Here is a 23,237-nt window from a genome sequence, read left to right on the forward strand (position 1 = left end):
ACTTAGCTTATCAGAATAACTGTAACAGATATCACTCAGCTTATCAAAATGAGTGTAACAGGAATCATTCAGCTAATCAGAATGAGTGTAACAGGAATCACTCAGCTTATCAGAATAACTGTAACAGGAATCACTCAGCTAATCTCAATGACTGTAACAGGAATCACTCAGCTAATCAGAAGGAGTGTAACAGGAATCACTCAGCTAATCAGAATTAGTGTAACAGGATTCACTCAGCTAATCAGAATGAGTGTAACAGGAATCACTCAGCTAATCACAATGACTGTAACAGGAATCACTCAGCTAATCAGAATGAGTGTAACAGGATTCACTCAGCTAATCAGAATGAGTGTAACAGGAATCACTCAGCTAATCAGAAGGAGTGTAACAGGAATCACTCAGCTAATCAGAAGGAGTGTAACATGAATCACTCAGCTAATCAGAATGAGTGTAACAGGAATCACTCAGCTTATCAGAATAACTGTAACAAGAATCACTCAGCTAATCAGAATAACTGTAACAAGAATCACTCAGCTAATCAGAAGGAGTGTAACAGGAATCACTCAGCTAATCAGAATAACTGTAACAAGAATCACTCAGCTAATCAGAAGGAGTGTAACAAGAATCACTCAGCTAATCAGAAGGAGTGTAACAGGAATCACTCAGCTAATAAGAAAGGTCCTTCTTTAAACATTAGCAGCAATCAGTATAAGTTTAAGAAATTGTCTTTAATGATTGATGTACTTTACCTGTGACTAATATCACGGTACTCATTGCTATAGAAGTTACTCTTCTTTATGTAGTTGTCGAGTGTTTCCGAGGCAGGGCTACGATAGTACTTCTGGATACGTGGATCATCAGCTTCCCTAAGGAGCTGGGCCAGAACCTCAGATTTCTGTAGGTAGGGTCGATGTAACTCCCAGTCCATACCCAGGCACTTCAGCAAGACATCTGATGGTACAACAACATTATAGATAGGTTTATCTAGTGGCATAAATAATATGATATCATTGAAACAGCTTCTACAAAAAAAGAAATATATATTGTATGGTAGATGAGAAAAAGGACAAAGTACTTACAAATCTAGAACTGCTATCTATTCATTTGTTTTCTTTAAAGATTTCATCTTATTTTACAGGTATGTGATTGACTGCAATGCACTCTATATGGCAAAACAAACGGCTATAAAATAAATAATCAGGGTATATCATATGTACAGCCTGATATTCCTGTAGCAGTTGATTATGTGTGTAAAGAAAATTATTCTAATAAGACTCAACAAAATCAGTCCCAGCAATTTGCATTATGAAGGCTAAAGAACTGCTAAAAGAACTGCTTTTTAATTCAGTAAACTGTGAAGGCTTAAAAACTGTTAAAGAACTGCCTTCATCTTTGTCATGGGTATGTTTGGATGTAATACAAACAGAAATAAAAACCTCATGCAGTTAACATGTAGCTGTAGTAAACATCCACCAACCCATCGTAACAAGAAATGGTCCAGATAAATATAATCATGGGAATACTTCAACTTGGAAATTGTACAGCAGAATACAATCATTTGTAAATCTATATCATATAATATAAATAAAGTCTATCAATGCAATCTAAACCATGAAGTCATCATGATTCTTAGACCCAATACTATAATGTTTTGAAAATCAATGACGAAAGTCATGAATAAGGAGTATACATGCATGTATATAGAGATCTCTGGTATAAATCTTTACAATAACATAATCTGTAGATGGTAGTCTGTCTGTGTAAAGGCTACAATGGATTGATGTTTACTCACCAAGTGGTCATAACACAGGGCAACTTGTGTTGAAAATGATCATTGAGGACCCAAGTTGTCTTATTAATCATGCAAGTTGTTATACAAAGGTGGTCACTAAGTCAGTAATACAACTGTCTGTAACTTATCACCATCTTTTTAGTGCTTATATCTGTCTGTAACTGCAGACTTTAATAAATGCATGCAGTCATAATCATGCAAACATGCATTTTATTTACTGTAACTGCAGATGTCAGGCTTATTATGTATTCAAGAACAAACTTATAATATGTCACACAGTCACAAATATATGTAAATGTTTGTTTACCGTGATTGAAAACTGAAAGCAAGGGAAAGAGAAAGCTATGAAAAATTTTTTACAATGAAACTTATTATACAATGTACATGTTAATGTGACTAACAGATGAAATATATGATTTCTGGGATTGAGTTTAAAATCTCTTGCAAGCATTATTAATTAGTAAAGATTTTTTTAGATCTATTTTATCTCCAAATAATATTTACAGCCAAATATATCAAATTTAAGTTTTAAAATAATTATATTCATATAGTTTGACAAAACTAAATTTTCAGTAAGAAAGACTTCTTTACTATTCCATCTTTTGCATATTACAGAGTTAGCTCCCTTGTGGGAAGGTATCGATTGTTACGTCATTATTTTGTGAGCGCAATTCACATCGTTTTTGGAAAAGTATGACGTTACGCTCGCAAACAAATGACGTCACCATCAATACCTACTCGCAAGGTAAGGTAACTCTGTAATATGCAAATACAGAATAAATACCCCTGTTATAATCCAGTTATATGGTTGAGCAGGATGCAATGCAACCATGCATACTAATCAAGACAAAGGACATGCAGATATGGTGATACATAGCACACATCATACTGCCTTAACACATACCCTCCCTCTCAACTGCTGACAGGAACATTAATAAAGGTGAAATTATAATTTTCAGGTTAATTTCTGTCATTTGAGATTCAAAATAAATCTCTTCAGACAACAGGAAAATAACACATACCCTCCCTCTCAACTGCTGACAGGAACATTAATAAAGGTGAAATTATAATTTTCAGGTTAATTTCTGTCATTTGAGATTCAAAATAAATCTCTTCAGACAACAGGAAAATGACAGGATTAATTAATTTAAGTCATACCAGGCACCAGGTAACTGCATGTATTAACATTATATCAGGAATGTATAGGTACAGCATATTATAATTTGAGGATAATAAAATATTTTGTGGTACTGTTGTCGTACTAGCTTATCTTCAGTGTGGTGCTTTATGCTTTAATTGAAATATGAATTATGAAATGAAAGTTAAATAAAAATAAATATGATTCAGCGTTAATTTTGACAGCCTACAAACCCACTGCATGTATTCCAATTCACATCATATAACAATCCAATCTACTTTAGATACAAACAGGTTAATATACAAATGTTTATAGCTCTCAGACCAACCATGTCTAGACAATGGACCCAAATAGCCTGTAAATGAAGCAGATACAATGGCTAGGTATTGTAAACAAGTTTATAGAGAGGTGAAGTATACAGGTACATGTATAACATTATTAATCCAAGGGGGACAGCTTTATCATACTGTCTCAATTTAGGTAAAAGTCTCAAACTAAATCACTTCCATTCACTGCTTACTATATGGGATATTTATGATTAAGTAAATCGTAAAGAATATTGGCATACAATCAAACCTGTCTTTAAAGACCACACATGGAACAAAGAAAATATGGTCTCTATATAGTCATGTGGTCTTTGATTGGTCCTATTAGAAGCAGGTGGTCTTAATACAGAGGTTGTCACTTAGGCAGGTTCGACTGTACACCATTAACTAAGGGAGGGTGGTCTGATTGAAGGAGACCCTTAATATTTTTATACCTTGCGGAAAAGTTCATTGTAATCAATGGTTCCTACCTACTAAAACAATCTGATGTCATTATCAACTACAGTATAGATCACTTAATTTTCCTCGGATTTTAAAAAATAAATTTTTCAAAATTATGTTTAAGAAGCTTCATAGTTCTTTGATGTATTAAGTTCACATATGCTTGGTGAAGAGTTGGGATACATTATAGATATGCAGAGAACAAGATGGTGACTACTGAAAATGGTTGTTTCATTTCATTTTAATTGACCCATCCCCGACTCCGCCCCTTTTTATTTTTTGACCAATGAAAATAATTCACCCCTTCACCTCGGTCCTGTCGTCACGCCCCCCCGCCATTAGGTCGGACAAACACGGCGCTTGACCGGCCTGCCTTGGACTTTACATTTACGACCGTTTCTGATACTATAACGGTGAAAGGATGCACATTTGGTCTATGAAACTTTGACATTCGGTATCCGGACCATGTGAGAGATGTAAGAGCAACATTTATCGATGTTGAGGTGGATTCGCACATGTAACAGACTCCACGATTAGCTGGATGTTGACAAAATCGACAAACACGTTTTGTTCAAAGGTACGTTTTCGTAAGTTTTTTTTTAAAATTATTTTTAAATATTTCAAAGTTAGAATAAGAATAGTGATATAGCTTATTTAGATATGTGTACGAAACGATATAAACGTAGTGAATCAATGCAAAACGTGACCATTCGGTGAACGAGCAGACGACAGGTAGCTTGATCAGTGAGTAGGCGTACTACTGTACGGAAGCATTCATGCAGATCAATCAACAGTGACACTAGTGGCCTACGTGCGATTTCGATTTCAAGCAGGTATAGAGAATATGAAGTTATGGTTGAGGAATTAATGCACATGTAACTTGAAATAGACTTCAGCAATCAATGATCACATGGCACATTTAAATTTACTTCCCCGTGAAAATGTATTTAGTTTAAGGGGGGGGGGGGGGGGTTGGGTTGGCTGATATATGCGGGTAATAATCAATATTGAAACACGTTTTGAGAAAAATTGTAGGAAAAATTAACAACAAGGATTTTACAAGAGTATCTTTCAGCAGAAACGTACTTGCTATCACGTCTCCTAGCTAGACTGTCAAAAGTCATAACAGCAACATTCACTAAAGGCTACATAACAGTACTTGACACAGGGACATGTAAATTCAGACAACACAGCGCATGTATTTTATATTTATATAGGGGTTTTAGGTATATAAGATGACCTGACCCCGATTTCACGAAACATTGACCCAGTCACATAAAGAGAAAAACTTAGGTTTTGACTGAAGTCTGCATTTTTGTTTCTTAATTTAGGATTACAAATTAAAAATGGGTCTATATACAACTAAGAGAATGTACCGTACATCTTCTATACATGTAAGCGTGAGTTTGGACCAAATATTTTGTGATTTTTTTTTTATTATTATTTTATACTATACACCGATACTCCAACTCGGGGTCGCTGTTACAAAGATCTAACAACATGTGGGACAAGGTTTTTAAGTATGCATATTTATTGACTCCATTAATTTAAAGTAATATTAATTATTGTAATACATTTTGTTTCATATCAGCACTTCCATGGCGGGCATGGGCCTAATAGCAGAGACACAAAAGGTTCACACCCTGTGCGTCAACCACCTCAGAGGAAAAAATCATTTTTCCACCATCAGTAAACAGGAAAGGTAAATTGATTACAATGCATTACAAAGTATCAGTTATTATGTGTACAGGCTACAACACATTCACATCAGTGAGAGTTGTACCTCCATTGTAGTATTTGTACATGTCCGAGTGATTGAAGATGTCCCAATATATTCCACAATCCCTTCGTCTCTGGGTCACAAGTTCGAATACCATGAGGGGCAGTTGTGAGGTACTTTTCTCCGGGTACTCCAGCTTTCATCCACCAACAAACTGGCACGGCCCCAAATTACGCTATAATTATACTTGTATTATTACTTGAAATCAAGATTTGAAGGGCTAAAGTGTCTGTAGAGGTCATACAATTATACATGTATGTAATAATTTAATATGTCAAATTATTTAACGAGTTTATCAAATTTCATATTAAGTACTGCAGCCGCAAGTGTATGGATGCATAGAAAACAAATCAATTTCGTTTCTATATAGGAGTAACGTGACGCTACCCAACATTGGAACACTTTTTGAAGATAATTGTAAAAATTTTCTTACTTGTGCTTGAATCCAGATTGTTTTCTTAATATTCCACAAATAGATGCCTTTATTTTAAATTTCATGATATGTTTACTTGTCAGCAGTGCATATGTTAATAAAGTTTTGAGATAAAATTATATATGAGAGTCTGAAATTAAAGAATGTCAAGGCTCAAATGAAGCGACCCCATCCCAACTTCCTTTGGAGAGGCTGAGACTGTTAACGAATAAATATCAATGTTTGAAAAAGAAATGAAAACAAGGGTTTACAGGATAATTTTATGTTAATAAGTCTTTTAAATTATTTAAACTAATTATTTGTATTGACCAAACAGACTTTCAAGGCTTTAATATAAACTAACCAATGCAAAATGTTATATAATATATACAATGTCTTGATTTTCAAAAGGTCTATATGAGAGATTAGTGTCAAGAACTAAGAAGCATTGTTTGAGTTTATGGAATTATTTATATATATATATGATATGTCTCTTCATTTGATTTCAGGGGTGTTCCGATGGACGTTTTGTAATTTGGCAATTAAGAGAACATCCAACATAGACAGGAAAAATCTTCTTTGACACTCTATGCAGATACCAAACATTACAGAGAAAATTTTCCAGCTCTTCAGTTCAAACTGACAAGCAATAACATCATTTTAATGTTCATGAACTTGAGACAAATGAGGAGCAGTTCAGATACTACACTGGATTTACAACACAACAGTATGATTATATTGTGAACTTTTTTGTACTGTACCAGATGTTGCAGAATATCCTATCAACTTGCCTACCAATGGACAGAAAGAAGTTATGTCACTGTCTGTTGAAAATCAACTGTTATTACATGTAGTTATATTGAAAGTCTGTCACGACTTTGATTATGTGAATCTTGGTTACAGATTTGGCTTTAGAAACCAAACTGCAAGTGTATTGTTCCCAACTGGATGGATTACTTGTATTTATGATGTGGAGAATTTTCTATCTGGCCATCAAGAGATGTTATATATGAACACATGCCCAAAGTTCATCAGCTGGAGTTTCCAACCACATTTGCTGTATTTGATTGCACAGAAATAAAGATTTCTAAACCAACATCATTGTCTGCGTATTCCAAACCCACTCGGATTATAAGTCTACAAACACATTGAACTTCAGAGTCTTGTGGCATGTGATCCAAGAGGTTCAATTATTTTTATACCTGTGTTATTTGATGAATTTATGTCTAACAAGGAAATATTCAAGCAGTCAGGGTGTCGGGAAATGCTGAAAAAGCTTGTGGAGAGATACCTACATGATATGGATGGCATCATGACCGACAAAGGATTTAACATTCATTCGGAGATTGAGGAGTGTAATCTCAAGTTCATCTCTGGAATTCATTACACAATTTTGGTATAATTTTGTTCATTTTATGTACACGTAAAATTTTGATATCAAAAGTAAATGTAGAAAAGGCATAACAATGATAACATGCCATTTTCCCTGCTGTAAGAAGACATTTAATGAACATAAATTTGCAGGTCTGAGGTTACAATCATGTGCTCATGATGCTTTTACTTAAAAGCATATTTTATGAAAATGATTTCAAAATTACAACACAGTATAAACTGTATACATGTTGACATAATACTGTAACTTCTGTAATTTCTTTACATTCTAAACAGAGAATTCTTTAAACTGATGTTGTACATCAGTTCAAAACATTTCTCAAAATCAAAACACCTATCTTCTCATCATCACAGGTTATAAGTATTATTTAAACTGATGTGTTATATGATATATTATACCATTATTGGACATTCTATATTCTTTATTGCAAGATTTCAAGAAAAGTTTAAGGCTGCAAAATAAAGCTATTTATGGTGTATTATTAGAGTTGGTTTCATTGTTTTTATCTGATCATGAGATGTATGAGCACTGTCGCTAAGACTACATTGTAAGACTGCAGTTGCTATCAGAACTTGTGCTTGAGACAAGCTCAAGAATTTACGAGAGAAATAACATAGGAGCTAATACAAGCAGCTGTGACCCGAGTTAGTTATACATATGTATCACGAGGTAACTCCTGTGACTCAACTGACGAGTACTACGTCAAGAGTAAATAAACCACGGTTATAACGAACATTTACCAGTAGATCAAGTGAGTTTTTTATTTTCATTTCGACTGCCTTGTGTTTGCAGTAATAATGAACCTGATAGCTATCCTTTATGATAATATTTCCTTGATTCGTTAAAGCCGTGTTTACTGTAGACGAAGTACTTCCTGACGGCTACGTATCGCTGAGTAGTTGCGTTCGGAACTGTCTGTCATTCGAGCTACTATAGGGGGCGGAGCCAAAGGTAAGGTAATATTTGTAAACATTTATAAATACACATGGAAAGCCTGCATATACAGTTAAAGTTTTTTTTACTTTGCCTGCAACACATGGGCAAATAGATAAAGATATTCTCACTGTATTTATGTCGAGATGCAGCAGATGCGGCTGGTCATTTGTTTCGTTGGCTCCGAAACTGACAGTTTATCGATGCTGGTTTTGTTAGTTTAACTTTCCCAAGATACGCCTCAATAAAATATTTGAAACCCCAATGGAGCCTGTTGTGTTGATTTTAAACTGATGGATTCTTTTGAATACTTTTAAAGAATAGTCGTGCGGAAGATCCTTCAAGTTGCTGCACGGATTATCGCAGCATCCGCCATCTTTCCTCAGTGTTTGTCCGACCTAGCAACAGTAACCATGCTTCGGGAAAGTGGGCGGAGCTTAGCTCCGATTGGGGATGGGTCAATTACCAAGTATTTTAAAATTTACAAATGATCAGAATATAACAATGGTACAACGAGAAAATAGATACATGGAGAAGAAGTGAAATATTGAATGGCCTTGTTTATTAAAGCCACACTATACGTAACTATCATCAAAAATTAAAGTAAAATTTGACTCCGATATTGTTAGTATTTGTAGATATAGTTGAAATTAAGATATATTAAAGAATATTTATAATGTGTTTTTATAACTTTGGTACAGCAGTTGTTGAAAGTCTATATATGCCTTCATTTAAACTGGTCGCCATAGAAGTTACGATTATTGCCGAACAGAAGTCTACAAGATCATGACCCGTTTTCGGAAGAGTTCGGAAAGACGTTACGTAGTTACGGTAGTCACATGACGTTCTTGGCAATGACGTTACAATGTCGGCTAACTTCCGCTTGTTTGACTAATTATAAGTGGGACCCACCTAGCAATATTTATTTGATTTTTTTCAAAATATTCCGCATCATAATCGCTCATCTTGACTTCGATTTAGTCCTGTCTCTGCATGATTTACAACAGGATTTTTTTTCAATATTCCTCCAAGTCATGAAAAAAAAATTCAGATATTGGGCCTTTAAGTAACAGTTATGGTTTTTTTTTTTTTTAAATTTCATTTAGGGGAAGGGGGTGTTTTTGTCAATGAAATGATTTTATTAATATCTCTATAATACATTCTAAAAAACAACAAATATCACTTTTCTCATAACATTGCAAACATGAATTAATTTGATACTGAAAATTAATAAGCACAATATTTATCCAAATATTGACATCAAAACCTTTCAGTATTAAAACCCATCACCCTGACAACAAACATGTGACAACGAACACAAACATGGACCGTACCACTGAGCCCCAGGGGACTGATATAAAACGACCGCCCGTTATCTCCTGTAAGGCAGACACAAAGGATTAATTATCTAATTCTACAGAAAACTCCACTAAAACTATAATCAATCAGATACTATCAGAGGACTTTTATGTCTTAAGACTTTTTTTTTAAGATTTGAACTACAGTAAAGCGCTTCAGTTTCGACACATACCAATATCCCCATAACTTGAACACCAATAATTGTTGCCTATTTGGGTTGGCTCCCCTAGAGCTGATTACAGTTTTAGTAGAGCTATCTCAGTCTATATCTATCGAAGCCTGATTTCTGTAAGCTTTATTTAAAAAAGTCAATAACAATGTTACTAATGGCTTAAAGTAGCTTTATACATCAGTATATGTTTTACCACTACTGGTAAACAGACATGCATGCAGTTAATGGATCCATTTAAAAAGACCGTAACAATCAAATAGCATTACAATATATACACAAGAAAATATCATGTATAGTACATATTTCTAATGGTTTAGAGAATTAAGTTAACTTTGAACCTTATAAATGTAAGAACTGAAACAACAAAAGAATATATATGTCATTTTATAGCTTTAAAAAGAAAATTAATAGCAATGCACACATAATTTGTGAGAGAGAATGGATATGAGATCAAAAAAATAATTAGTATTATTATACCTCACTTTCATTTAGAATGTTCTTATTGGATATAACTTGATCACATGACATTGGATAAGTAAGATATCTCCCTGGAATTGGAAGCCGAAAAAAAACCTCAGGGAAATAACCCCAGAGGGAAATAACCCCGGGAAATATAACTCTTTGGAAGCTCTACATGTGACCGGAAGTTGACGTCATCTGCAACATCAACCAACAATGGCAATGCTGTTGCTTATTATTTAGCAACGTTGTTGGGAAATATCTTCATTACGGGGGTACTTCTTTTATCAGAGACTTAGATAGCATGTTCATGAAACAAATTTATGGATTACTTTTAATTCTGTTAGGTATAATGAAATAATTATGGCCCTCAGTGGAAGGATACATCTAGAATTGTCTCCCTTTGACCTGAACTACTCTAAATATATATTGTATTCAACCCAATAAGCGCCCCGGGGTTTAAAAAATTGAAAAATTAAAAGGTGCTAATCAGAAGAAAATATTGTAAATCCATACAGTTTTGTGTAGTCTTTATTTATGCCTGGGCAATTGAAATTGAAGCCTCAAAAGGGTGAGGGGCACTTATAGGGGCGTGGATGCTAATTATTGGGTCAAATACTTTATATAGACATCTAGCTCATTAATACAATAACAACTACTTTATCCATACAAAGTTAGCAATAAAGATAAAAGTCCAAAAAGCAACCTGGCCATTGATGGATCGCCAGTTGTAAATTAAACTGTTCAGGTACGCAGCATGTGACTTTGCATTTTAATGTATTGTGCATGAATTTTTATAACATTTGCTTCAATAATGAATAGGTACACGTGTATTTGCGATTGTGATCGAGGCCTGACTATATATTGTGTGGCGATCAGTCAACTGCTTCCTCTTGCTGTTCCAACAAGGATACATACACATAAAATTAAATAAAAAAAAACAACAATTATAGGCGAAATTTATAAAATAAAAAAAAAATGATTAAAATGTACATGAAACTATGAAGCTAAGTTTAAATTGCAAGCAACAAAACAGAACACAAAGCATTAGATTTGACATTAATCTGCTACATGTATAATAAACATATACTTTGTTTTCCTGATTAATAACTAGACAATATTAACTACACATTCTAATTGATATCAATAATTAGGTATTAATTACTTGTAAATCATAGCTAGTATAATTAAATTGGCAGACAATAAAAACTACAGCTGTTTATTTATTAGCTGATAGAACACTCACCATGATCTCGTACTTTCCCTCCTATGATTGTAAATGTTTAATTATTGAATTTATCTTCCAAAATAAGATATATATTTATATTCTACTGATCCTATAAATTTCTTTCTGAAAAGACAGAAATCTGTTACAAGTAAGAGTTGTGTCCCTTCTATCAGAACTTTGAAATAATTTCAACTTGTTCAAGTAGTACTGAAAATAGTCAAAATATGCCTAAACTTGAACTTTAAGTCATTATAATGGCTAATTGATATCACAAAAAATGTCACTTGATTCTTCTTGAAAAAAAGGTTCATATGAAATACAAATTGATATATATATCTAACTGAAACCCAGTATAGATCTTAAAGATGCTCCACCGCTGACAAATGGTAGGACAGGAGCAGACCATTTAGTATTTTTCTTCAGTTACAAAAGTTAATTACTTTACAACATAACCACCATTGAAAAGTTTGAGCTTCTAATTTTACTTCAAGTTACAAATATGAAAAATAACCAATTGCATCCCAAAAATTTCCGTGGCACCATATCCTATATGAAATGAAGTACTGATTGCTTATGCATCAAAGGCAAAGTAAATTATCTTATATTATTTTTTGTGTTAATTAGACATATATATACAAGATTAAACACCAATTATTGTTCTAATGATGAATGCCATTTTTGCTCTGTCGGCGGTGGAGCATCATGTGTTTAAGAGCATTTGAACATTTTTTTTCCCCGGCAAAATAACATGATATCAAGTTTCACTCACAAAATCATGAGATCACAATCCATATGCTATAGACATATGGGTAGATAACTCTGTACATGAATTATGCAAATTAGACAGGATATTTTTAAACATCTTTAACTCACCTGGCCCAACATAGTTTTTGTTTTTCTTGGAATGGTACAGGAAAATATCCTTTGGTGTTGTTGGTCGGGCACAAGATGGCACATACTTGTTCAATGGTCCAGCAGGGACTCTTCAAAAACAAAATGATATGTAGCAACTTCAAAAAGCAAAATTCATACTCAATATCAACTTTCCACTCGTTCTGAAAACATTAGGATCAAATCAAACTTATAGAGTGAATTTCGTATATATCCAAAGTTATCATGCATTTCTATAGTTACCTAGAGGGTGCTGAAGCAGGAACAGGAGCAGGCTTTGGTACGAGGAAACTACTACTCCTGGGCGCAGCCTCGGGACGTGACTCCATCATAGGCTGTGTGTATGGTCTGTCCATGGTCTGGCGGAAGGTGTACGGCACGCTGGTGTCCAGGTTCATGTTTAACTGGGGGCTCTCCGCTAAAGCACACACAGTATGGTCAGTGATTATTGGCTCTTGGATGAGATAAGTAAAGATTCAATCAAACGATTTAGGTGAACACATATGAAGTATTGATCTGGTGCCTTACAATATTTGTTTGTTTGTTTGATTGATTAATTAACGTCCTATTAACAGCTTTGGTCATGTAAGGACGGCCTCCCATGTATGCAGTGTGTTGCGTGTATGCTGTGCGAGGTGCATGTTTTGGGAGACTGTGGTTTATTCATGTTGTGTCTTCTTGTTTAGTGGAACTGTTGCCCTTTTTATAGTGCTATATCACTGAAGCATGCCGCCGAAGACACCAAACAACACACCCTTATAATATAGGAAACAAAGTCAAGAACACTGAGATTGGGCTTAGCAGGTCAAAAGTTCAAGAAGTACGACATGTATATGCAAAGGTTCACAATACAATAATTAAAATGTTTAAAAAAACAACACCAAATCGGAGATCCCCTTTAGGAAAGGTGATTAAATTTCTATGTGAAGCTTTAGCTGTTTAATCTTTATTGTAAGGACAAACCTGTGATGATGTTGATAAGACTCTGGTTGAATGGCATCGCCACAGATTTAATGGCCTGGCGACTCCCTAACAGATCACTCCCGAGGGATTCCGGGAGGCGCCACCGATTTGTGCTTCCGACCAGCTTCCTCATACGGCATCGTGGGGTAATAGGATGCTGGAACACACAGGGAAAACATTGATATTCATTCTTTCTTACTTCAAAGTTTTTTTAAAAACTTTTTTAAACTAAAAATTCTATAACCCTAAGACATCACTGGCATTGGGATAACTGCGATAGTGTAGCTCAAACTAAAAACAGATAATGGTGTCATCTTTAGCCTAGTAGGCTGGGTATGTATATTTTTGTTCTAGGATTGGGATATTGAAGGAAATAAAAGAATAATTTAAAGGGGATTAAAAGATCCTTAAAATGTAAAAGAATGAGAACACAATTTTCAGAAAAGGAAGATTATTACTAGCACTCAAGGTACAGGCCGGGTGACCACTTCTCAATGATTGGCCACAGGTTTATGTATTAATTATAAAACAATAGCCTGAAAAAAGGAGGTGGCACAGTTATGTATTACTTGAACATGATTGAGATTCTGTGCCAAGGAATAAAAAGATATCTACAAGGTGAGCTTATGTGAAACCGCGCCATCTGTCATACAGTGACAGTCTGTCCATCAAGAATCAAATTCTTCCTAACTGCTGATCAATTTGAACAAAATTTGACTGCATGTAGCATCATAAGGTGATGACTCAAAATTGTGCATATGATCGGCTGACACCCTGTGGGCCTGTCAGGCAGGGCCATTAAAGGGGCCAATTTTTGTATTTCCAAATGTAAAAGTTTCTATGATACTAAATAATATTTGGCCTTTCGTTTTATATTCCATCTTGCTTTTATACTTAAGCATGTAGTTTGTGAAAATTACATCACTGACACATCAGGAGACGTGTAACCTAGCTACTGCCCTAGGAACTATAACCCCCCGGGGACGTATTTGTAACCTAGCTACTGCCCTGGGAACTACACGCCCTGGGGGACGTACATGTAACCTAGCTACTGCCCAAGGAACTACAAACCCTGGGGAATGTATGTGTAACCTAGCTACTGCCCTAGGAACTACAGCCTCCAGTGGACGTATGTGTAACCTAGCTACTGCCCTAGGAACTACACGCCCTGGAGGACGTATGTGTAATCTAACTACTGCCCTAGGAACTACAGCCCCGGCTACTGCTCTATATAGTACAGCCCCCAGGGGACGCATGTGTTACCCAATGCCCTATAAAATACAGCCCCCGGGGGACATATGTGTAACCCAATGCCCTATAAAATACAGCCCCTGGAGTACGTATGTGTAACCCAATGCCCTATAAAATACAGCCCCTGGGGTATGTAACCTACTGTCCTACATAGTACAGCCCCCTGGGGTTGTATGTGTAACGTAGCTATTACGAGGAATGTATATGTAACCCACTGCCCTATAACGTACAACCCCTTGGGGAAAGGGGACGTATGTTTAACCTACTGCCCTATAACGTACAGCCCCCGGGAGGTTGTATGTTTAACCTACTGCTCTATATAGTACAGCCCCGGGGGACATATGTGTAACAGACTGCCCTATAATCTACAGTGTCGCCTACATGTATAACGTCATGCTGTAAAATTTGTATAACACCATCAATAAAATCTTATGGATGAGGCTTCAACTGGCAAATCGGATTGACACTCAACTCTATTTTTAGTGGAATTCTCGCCATTCCTCGAAACAACTGCTTTATTTCCTAATTTAAAATGTAACACTACATTATAAAAAGGAGTGTTCTTTTGAAAATTGATTAGATTTTGAACACCCACTGACAAAATGAGTACTTTAAGCACATTTACAACGAAAATTGTGGTTGTTTTGTTGTTAAGGCAAAGCTATATAGCAACAGAATTAAATAGTTCTCGTCTGATTTGATTTCCATGAGGTAGTGATGAGACATATAAAGACATAAGAAGTGAGTAATCAAAAACATACAGGGCCATTACCAAAATACATGGTAATCAAAACCATACAGGGCCATTACCAAAATATATGGTAATCAAAACCATACAGGGCCCTGTACAAAATACATGGTAATCAAAACCATACAGGGCCATTACCAAAATACATGGTAATCAAAACCATACAGAGCCATTACCAAAATACATGGTAATCAAAACCATACAGGGCCATTACCAAAATACATGGTAATCAAAACCATACAGGGCCATTACCAAAATATACGGTAATCATAACCATACAGGGCCATTACCAAAATACATGGTAATCAAAACCATACAGGGCCCTGTACAAAATATACGGTAATCAAAACCATACCGGGCCATTACCAAAATACATGGTAATCAAAACCATACAGGGACCTGTACAAAATACATGGTAATCAAAACCATACAGGGCCATTACCAAAATACATGGTAATCAAAACCATACAGGGACCTGTACAAAATACATGGTAATCAAAACCATACAGGGCCATTACAAAAATACATGGTAATCAAAACCATATAGGGCCCTGTACAAAATACATGGTAATCAAAACCATACAGGGCCATTACAAAAATACATGGTAATCAAAACCATACAGGGCCATTACCAAAATACATGGTAATCAAAACCATACAGGGCCATTACCAAAATACATGGTAATCAAAACCATACAGGGACCTGTACAAAATACATGGTAATCAAAACCATACAGGGCCATTACAAAAATACATGGTAATCAAAACCATATAGGGCCCTGTACAAAATACATGGTAATCAAAACCATACAGGGCCATTACAAAAATACACAGGCCATTACAAAAATACACAGTAACCAACACCATACAGGGCCGTGTACAAAATACATGGTAATCAAAACCATACAGAGCCATTACCAAAATACATGGTAACCAAAACCATACAGGGCCATGTACAAAATACAAGGTAATCAAAACCATACAGGGTCGTGCACAAAATACATGGTAATCAAAACCATACAGGGCCATTACAAAAATACACAGTAACCAACACCATACAGGGCCGTGTACAAAATACATGGTAATCAAAACCATACAGGGCCATTACAAAAATACACAGTAACCAACACCATACAGGGCCCTGTACAAAATACATCGTAATCAAAACCATATAGGGCCGTGTACAAAATACATGGTAATCAAAACCATACAGGGCCATTACCAAAATATACGGTAATCAAAACCATACAGGGGTATTACCAAAATATACGGTAATCAAAACCATACAGGGCCATGCACAAAATACATGGTAATCAAAACCATACAGGGCCGTGTACAAAATACATGGTAATCAAAACCATATAGGGCCATGTACAAAATACATGGTAATCAAAACCATACAGGGCCATTACCAAAATATACGGTAATCAAAACCATACATGGCCGTGTACAAAATACATGGTAATCAAAACCATATAGAGCCCTGTACAAAATACAAGGTAATCAAAACCATACAGGGCCATTACCAAAATATTCGGTAATCAAAACCATACAGGGCCGTGCACAAAATACATGGTAATCAAAACCATATAGGGCCCTGTTCAAAATATACGGTAATCTAAACCATACAGGGCCATAATCAAAACCATACAGGGCCATTACCAAAATATACGGTAATCAAAACCATACAGGGCCGTGTACAAAATACATGGTAATCAAAACCATACAGGGCCATTACCAAAATATACGGTAATCAAAACCATACAGGGCCATGTACAAAATACATGGTAATCAAAACCATATAGGGCCCTGTACAAAATACATGGTAATCAAAACCATACAGGGCCATTACCAAAATATACGGTAAACAAAACCATACAGGGCCATTACCAAAATATACGGTAATCAAAACCATACATGGCCATTACCAAAATATACGGTAATCAAAACCATACAGGGTCGTGCACAAAATATATGGTAATCAAAACTATATAGGGCCCTGTACAAAATACATGTTAATCAAAACCATACAGGGCCATTACCAAAATATACGGAAATCAAAACCATACAGGGCCATTACCAAAATATATGGTAATCAAAACCATACAGGGCTATTACCAAAATATACGGTAATCAAAACCAGACAGGGCCGTGCACAAAATACATGGTAATCAAAACCATATTGGGCCCTGTACAAAATACATGTTTATCAAAACCATACAGGGCCTTAATCAAAACCATACAGGGCCATTACCAAAATATACGGTAATCTAAACCATACAGGGCCGTGTACAAAATACATGCTAATCACAGCCATACAGGGCCGTGTACAAAATAAATGCTAATCAAAATTTGTTTTCTTTCCATTTTTCAGAAAAAATGAAGCCATTTTCTAAACATATTCTATCCTTTATTCATGTTTAATCCCATAAGCACCATCATAATTATATTTAAATAAATTTGATAGATTCAAAACTTGTCCAGGTTATATTAACAAGAATTCATTTATCCATCTGATAAAATAGGCTCTTGACATGAATATTAATTTTAACACGGTGATATTTCTCAATAATATCAACATATGATATAGCGTACGTAATTTGAAGCGTACAATCATATTGTGAAACTCAGCCAATTTTTGTTTAAATGTTAACCAAGAGAATCATTCTATTTAAATAGTATTGTTAATATAGATGATCCTAATCGAGGGATCATGTGAATGAGGTATTGACAGGTTTCCGATGGGAACAGCCAGGTTAACATCCATTATACTTTGACTAGGGTCTGGTTAGCTTTACACAATGCTGTAGAACATGTATGGGGTACACAAAATTCCAGCCCCTAGATCTGTAGGTACCCGGACACATACTTATTCAATAGTTAGTATAAAATAACTAACTGCTATAGTTACGAAACATTAATAGTATAAAATTACTTACTGCTATATGATATATATATAGTATAAAATTACTTACTGCTATAGTTATGATATATTTATAGTATAAAATTACTTACTGCTATAGTTATGATATATTTTATAGTATAAAATTACTTACTGCTATAGTTATGATATATTTATAGTATAAAATTACTTACTGCTATAGTTATGATATATTTATAGTATAAAATTACTAACAGCTAGAGTTATGATATATTTATAGCATAAAATTACTAACTGCTATAGTTATGATATATTTATAGTATAAAATTACTTACTGCTATAGCTATGATATATTTATAGTATAAAATTACTTACTGCTATAGTTATGATATATTTATAGCATAAAATTACTTACTGCTATAGTTATGATATATTTATAGTATAAAATTACTTAATGCTATAGTTATGATATATTTATAGTATAAAATTACTTACTGCTATAGTTATGATATATTTATAGTATAAAATTACTTACTGCTATAGTTATGATATATTTATAGTATAAAATTACTTACTGCTATAGTTATGATATATTTATAGTATAAAATTACTAACTGCTATAGTTATGATATATTTATAGCATAAAATTACTTACTGCTATAGTTATGATATATTTATAGTATAAAATTACTTACTGCTATAGTTATGATATATTTATAGTATAAAATTACTTACTGCTATAGTTATGATATATTTATAGTATAAAATTACTTACTGCTATAGTTATGATATATTTATAGTATAAAATTACTTACAGCTAGAGTTATGATATATTTATAGCATAAAATTACTAACTGCTATTGTTTATATATATTTATAGTATAAAATTACTTACTGCTATAGCTATGATATATTTATAGTATAAAATTACTTACTCCTATAGTTATGATATATTTATACTAGATTTTCACCAATTATCTGTCCTTGCTTACAAATCATTCCAATTTGGTGTATGTCGGACTATCTATGTACCACCAGGTACATATTTTTTGAAGTAGTCCTCTGGATAATTCAAAAAATAAATCTATATGTATACATGGCTTTCCAATTCTACCAAGAGATATGGCATCCAAATACCAACTCTCACTATAGCTATCCAATCAAAATTATGTAGAACCTGTAATTGTCATGCATTCCAAAAGCTGGTTGCAAGCATGTCACATACAGCTCTTTTTTTTTGCCTGATGTCAGATTATCTCCCCTATAGTTTTATATATATATTCAAATCAAAATGCTGAAGCCATATTTGTATTATTGTCAAATTATATTTCATACTCTAAAGACCTGAGTGAATTGGTGTAATCAAAACCTATCCTCACATGACATAAAATGGACAGTATTATAGTTTGTATCAATTTTACAATGAATTTAGAAGTGGGGCCCGGGAGACAACCGCTATTTGAATATAAAACATTTTTGCTTATATAATCCTAAAGGAGCTGAGATTACTTGACTTAAAGTCCCAACGTATTATGAGAAGAATTATATCATTTCTAATACATTATATATCCCCTTTCTCAAATCTAAATCCAGAGTATACGTATGAATCATTTACATCAAATCGTAAAATGGAACCGTTGCACTACGTATGTGTATCAACTGACTTTTTATGTAAGCATGTGAACTCTTACAACTAGTACAATGGAAGCATTTTAATACTATTTGATACCGTTACAACACAGAGAAGGCATTAGCTTTCCCTTCAGACATCAGACTTTTTATCAGACATTCTATAGTGAGTATGTACAAAATACAGGTAAATTGATATCCAATCACCTACAAGTCTACCTGTATAACCCATTTCAAATCAATTTCAATCCTGTGTTACATTTCAAAAACACATTCAAAAGTTTAAAATCTAAATGTGAAGTGAATACAGAAGAGTTTAATAGTTCTATTGGATTGATATAATTTTATCAAAAATCGTTCAATAGGAGATAAATGATTGTATAGAAATCACATCTTTAACATTACAAATTAATTAGTTAACTGAATGTATAATGTGTTAGATTTGAATACCTTGTAACATCAATTCAAAGTCACCTCCCAACATGTATTACACTGTAATTCTTTCCACAGGATGAATTCAGATTGAGTAATACATGTACAATTTAAATGTTGAGTATATAACAAAATAAGATGGGTTTTTAATTTCACAATTTTAATTTATTCAAAGCGTATTTCATTTTGATAAAAACAAATCCATGAATATATTTGTGATTTAAGAATAAAAACAAGAGGCACATGGGCCTAAACGGTCACCTGAGTTAGAATATATAATGAAACAAATAATGAAACAAATTAAAGACATATATAAACACTATATGCTGGGCTTTGAAGTTGGTCAGTGATTTATAAATTTGACTTTTTAGACTATGAAGAGTATTTGCTTCCATCAAACCTGTGAACTCAGAGGTATTTTTTGAAATTTTAATCATTTTTACACTGTTTGGTCCGGCCCCTCTGGTCCCCCAGGGGGTCATCGAGGACGGATATGGATGTTAAAATGCTATATCTTAGGCTAATAATTCTAATCAAGTTTGACTAATTTCCTACGAAAATTGGGCAAATAATGTTCACAAAAATGTTTTTCCTATATAAACTAAAGTAAACTTGACCCCTCCCCAGGGGGTAACGTGAGACCCCAAGGTCATATAATTCACAATTTTTATAACACACCTTAAGACCTTTCCATCTATAATTATTTGATTCTACTATATCCAGAATTTTAGAAGATTTTTGAAGTTTTAGCCTATTTGACCCTTTTTTTGCCCCGCCCCTCTGCCCCCAGGGAGTCGGCCAGGACCAATGTGGATATGATATTAAAATGCTATCTCAGGCAAATAATTCTAACCAAGTTTGACTCATTTCCTATGAAAAATGAGCAAAAACTGCTCATTAATGTGTTTTTCTTATATAAACTATTGTAAACTTGACCCACTCCCCAAGGGGAAACGTGAGACCCCAGGGTCATATGATTTATAATTTTCATAAACAAACTTTAAGACCTTTTCATCTATAAAGTGTATTTGAATATACCATTTCCAGAATTTTAAAAGAATATTTTTTGAAGTTTTAGCCTATTTGACCTTTTTTGCCCCGCCCCTCTGCCCCCAGTGAGTTGGCCTGGACCAATATGGATATGATATTAAAATGCTATCTCAGGCTAATAATTCTAACCAAGTTTGACTCATTTCCAATGAAAATTGAGCAAAAAATGCTCATAAATGTGTTTTCCCTATATAAACTATAGTAAACTTGGCCCCCTCCCCAGGGGGGAAACGTGAGACCCCAAGGTCATATAATTCACAATTTTTGTAAAGGACCTTAAGACCTTTCTATTTATGAAAAGTATTTGATTCTACCATTTCCAGAATTTCAGAAGAAGATTTTTGAAGTTTTAGCCTATTTGACCCTTTTTTAGCCCCACCCTTCTAACCCCAGGGGGTCGGCCAGGACCAATGTGGATATGATATTAAAATGCTATCTCAGGCTAATAATTCTAACCAAGTTTGACTCGTTTGCAATGAAAATTGAGCAAAACATGCTCATAAATGTGTTTTCCCTATATAAACTATAGTAAACTTGACCCCCTCCCCAGGGGGAAACGTGAGACCCATGGGTCATGTAATTCACAATTTTTGTAAAGGACCTTAAGACCTTTTTATTTATGAAAAATATTTGATTCTACCATTTCCAGAATTTCAGAAGAAGATTTTTGAAGTTTTAGCCTATTTGACCCCTTTTGACCCTGCCCCTAAGGCCCCTGGGGGTCAGTCATAGAAAATTTGTTAATAGGATTAAATGGCCATCTCATACTGATAATTCTGACAACATTTGACTCATTTCCTATTACAAATGACCAAATAATGCGCAAAAATATGTTTTCCCAATATAAACTATAGTAAACTTAACCCCCTCCCCAGGGGCAAACTTGAGACCCCAGGGTCATATAATTCACAATTTTTGTAAAGGACCTTAAGACCTTTCTATCTATGAAGAGTATTTGATTCTACCACATCTGTGAGTAGAGAAGAAGATTTTTGAAATTTTACTCAATTTTACCCCTTTTGGCCCCTCCCACAGCCCCCTGGGGGGTGGGGACCATATGATTCACTATTTTAATTGGCCTTATTCCTTAGAAGGTTTGTGCAATATTTCATTGAAATTGCTTCAGCAGTTTTGGAGAAGAAGACGAAAATGTAAATTGTTTACGGACATACGACGGACGACGCACGACGCATGACGCATGACGACGGACAAAAGGCGATTAGAATAGGTCACTTGAGACTTCGTCTCAGATGACCTAATAAAAATCAACATTTAAAAAAGTTATGTGTACAGAAGGTGGGAGTTGAATGAGTGGCCTGACTACAATATAGGACAAAAGTGCATGTCTTTATCGGTAGTTAAAATGAATTTCTGTGTGGAAAAAAAGAAGAAAATGAATGATGGAAGAAATCTAACATTCTTTTTAAATTTCATAAACTATTAAAATTAAAGATTTTGCATAAAATATATATATTTATATAAATGTATGTAAATGTGGTCTCAGAATCAGGAAAAAAAGGAAACTCGAGCAATCTACTCAGAGAAAATATGAATTAATTACTAGTCTCTCAGTTAAAATAAGAAAGTCTCTCAGTGAAGATAGGAAAGCCTCCCAGAGAAAATAAGAAAGTCTATTCAGTGAAAATAGGAAAGTCTCCTATAGAAAATAAGAAAGTCTCTCAGTGAAAATAGGAAAGTCTACTCAGTGAAAATAGGAAAGTCTCTCAGTAAAAATGAGAAAATCTTTCAGAGAAAATAGGAAAAGCTCTCAGAGATAATAGGAAAGTTTTTTTAGAGATAAAAGGAAAGTCTCTCAGTGAAAGTAGGAAAGTCTCTCAGTAAAAATAGGAAAGTATCTCAGTGAAAATAGGAAAGATAAAAGGAAAGTCTCTCAGTGAAAGTAGGAAAGTCTCTCAGTAAAAATAGGAAAGTATCTCAGTGAAAATAGGAAAGTCTCTC

General features: G+C 34.3%; 1 protein-coding gene and 1 long non-coding RNA gene across 4 annotated transcripts in view; one reads left to right on the forward strand and one right to left on the reverse strand.

Annotated features, from left to right (window-relative positions):
- The window catches only part of LOC138334718 (BTB/POZ domain-containing protein 16-like), a 79,019-nt gene that overhangs the window by 43,561 nt on the left and 12,221 nt on the right, over positions 1-23,237 (reverse strand). The window contains exons 3-8 of one of the 3 annotated variants that reach the window (XM_069283403.1): positions 13,288-13,444; positions 12,568-12,742; positions 12,307-12,416; positions 11,452-11,472; positions 9,550-9,594; positions 750-951 (exon numbers count right to left, since the gene is read on the reverse strand). In XM_069283403.1, the coding sequence (XP_069139504.1) occupies positions 750-951; positions 9,550-9,594; positions 11,452-11,472; positions 12,307-12,416; positions 12,568-12,742; positions 13,288-13,444 (710 nt within the window). The remainder of the gene's footprint in view (positions 1-749; positions 952-9,549; positions 9,595-11,451; positions 11,473-12,306; positions 12,417-12,567; positions 12,743-13,287; positions 13,445-23,237) is intronic. The other 2 variants (XM_069283405.1, XM_069283406.1) reach the window with 2 other exon arrangements.
- Positions 4,052-6,985, forward strand: LOC138334719 (uncharacterized). The gene is made up of 3 exons (XR_011210147.1): positions 4,052-4,274; positions 5,289-5,399; positions 6,399-6,985. It is a non-coding gene; the product is annotated as an uncharacterized lncRNA (long non-coding RNA).

Source organism: Argopecten irradians, chromosome 11 (genome assembly GCF_041381155.1).
Source record: "Argopecten irradians isolate NY chromosome 11, Ai_NY, whole genome shotgun sequence".
NCBI classification, from domain to species: Eukaryota; Metazoa; Mollusca; class Bivalvia; order Pectinida; family Pectinidae; genus Argopecten; species Argopecten irradians.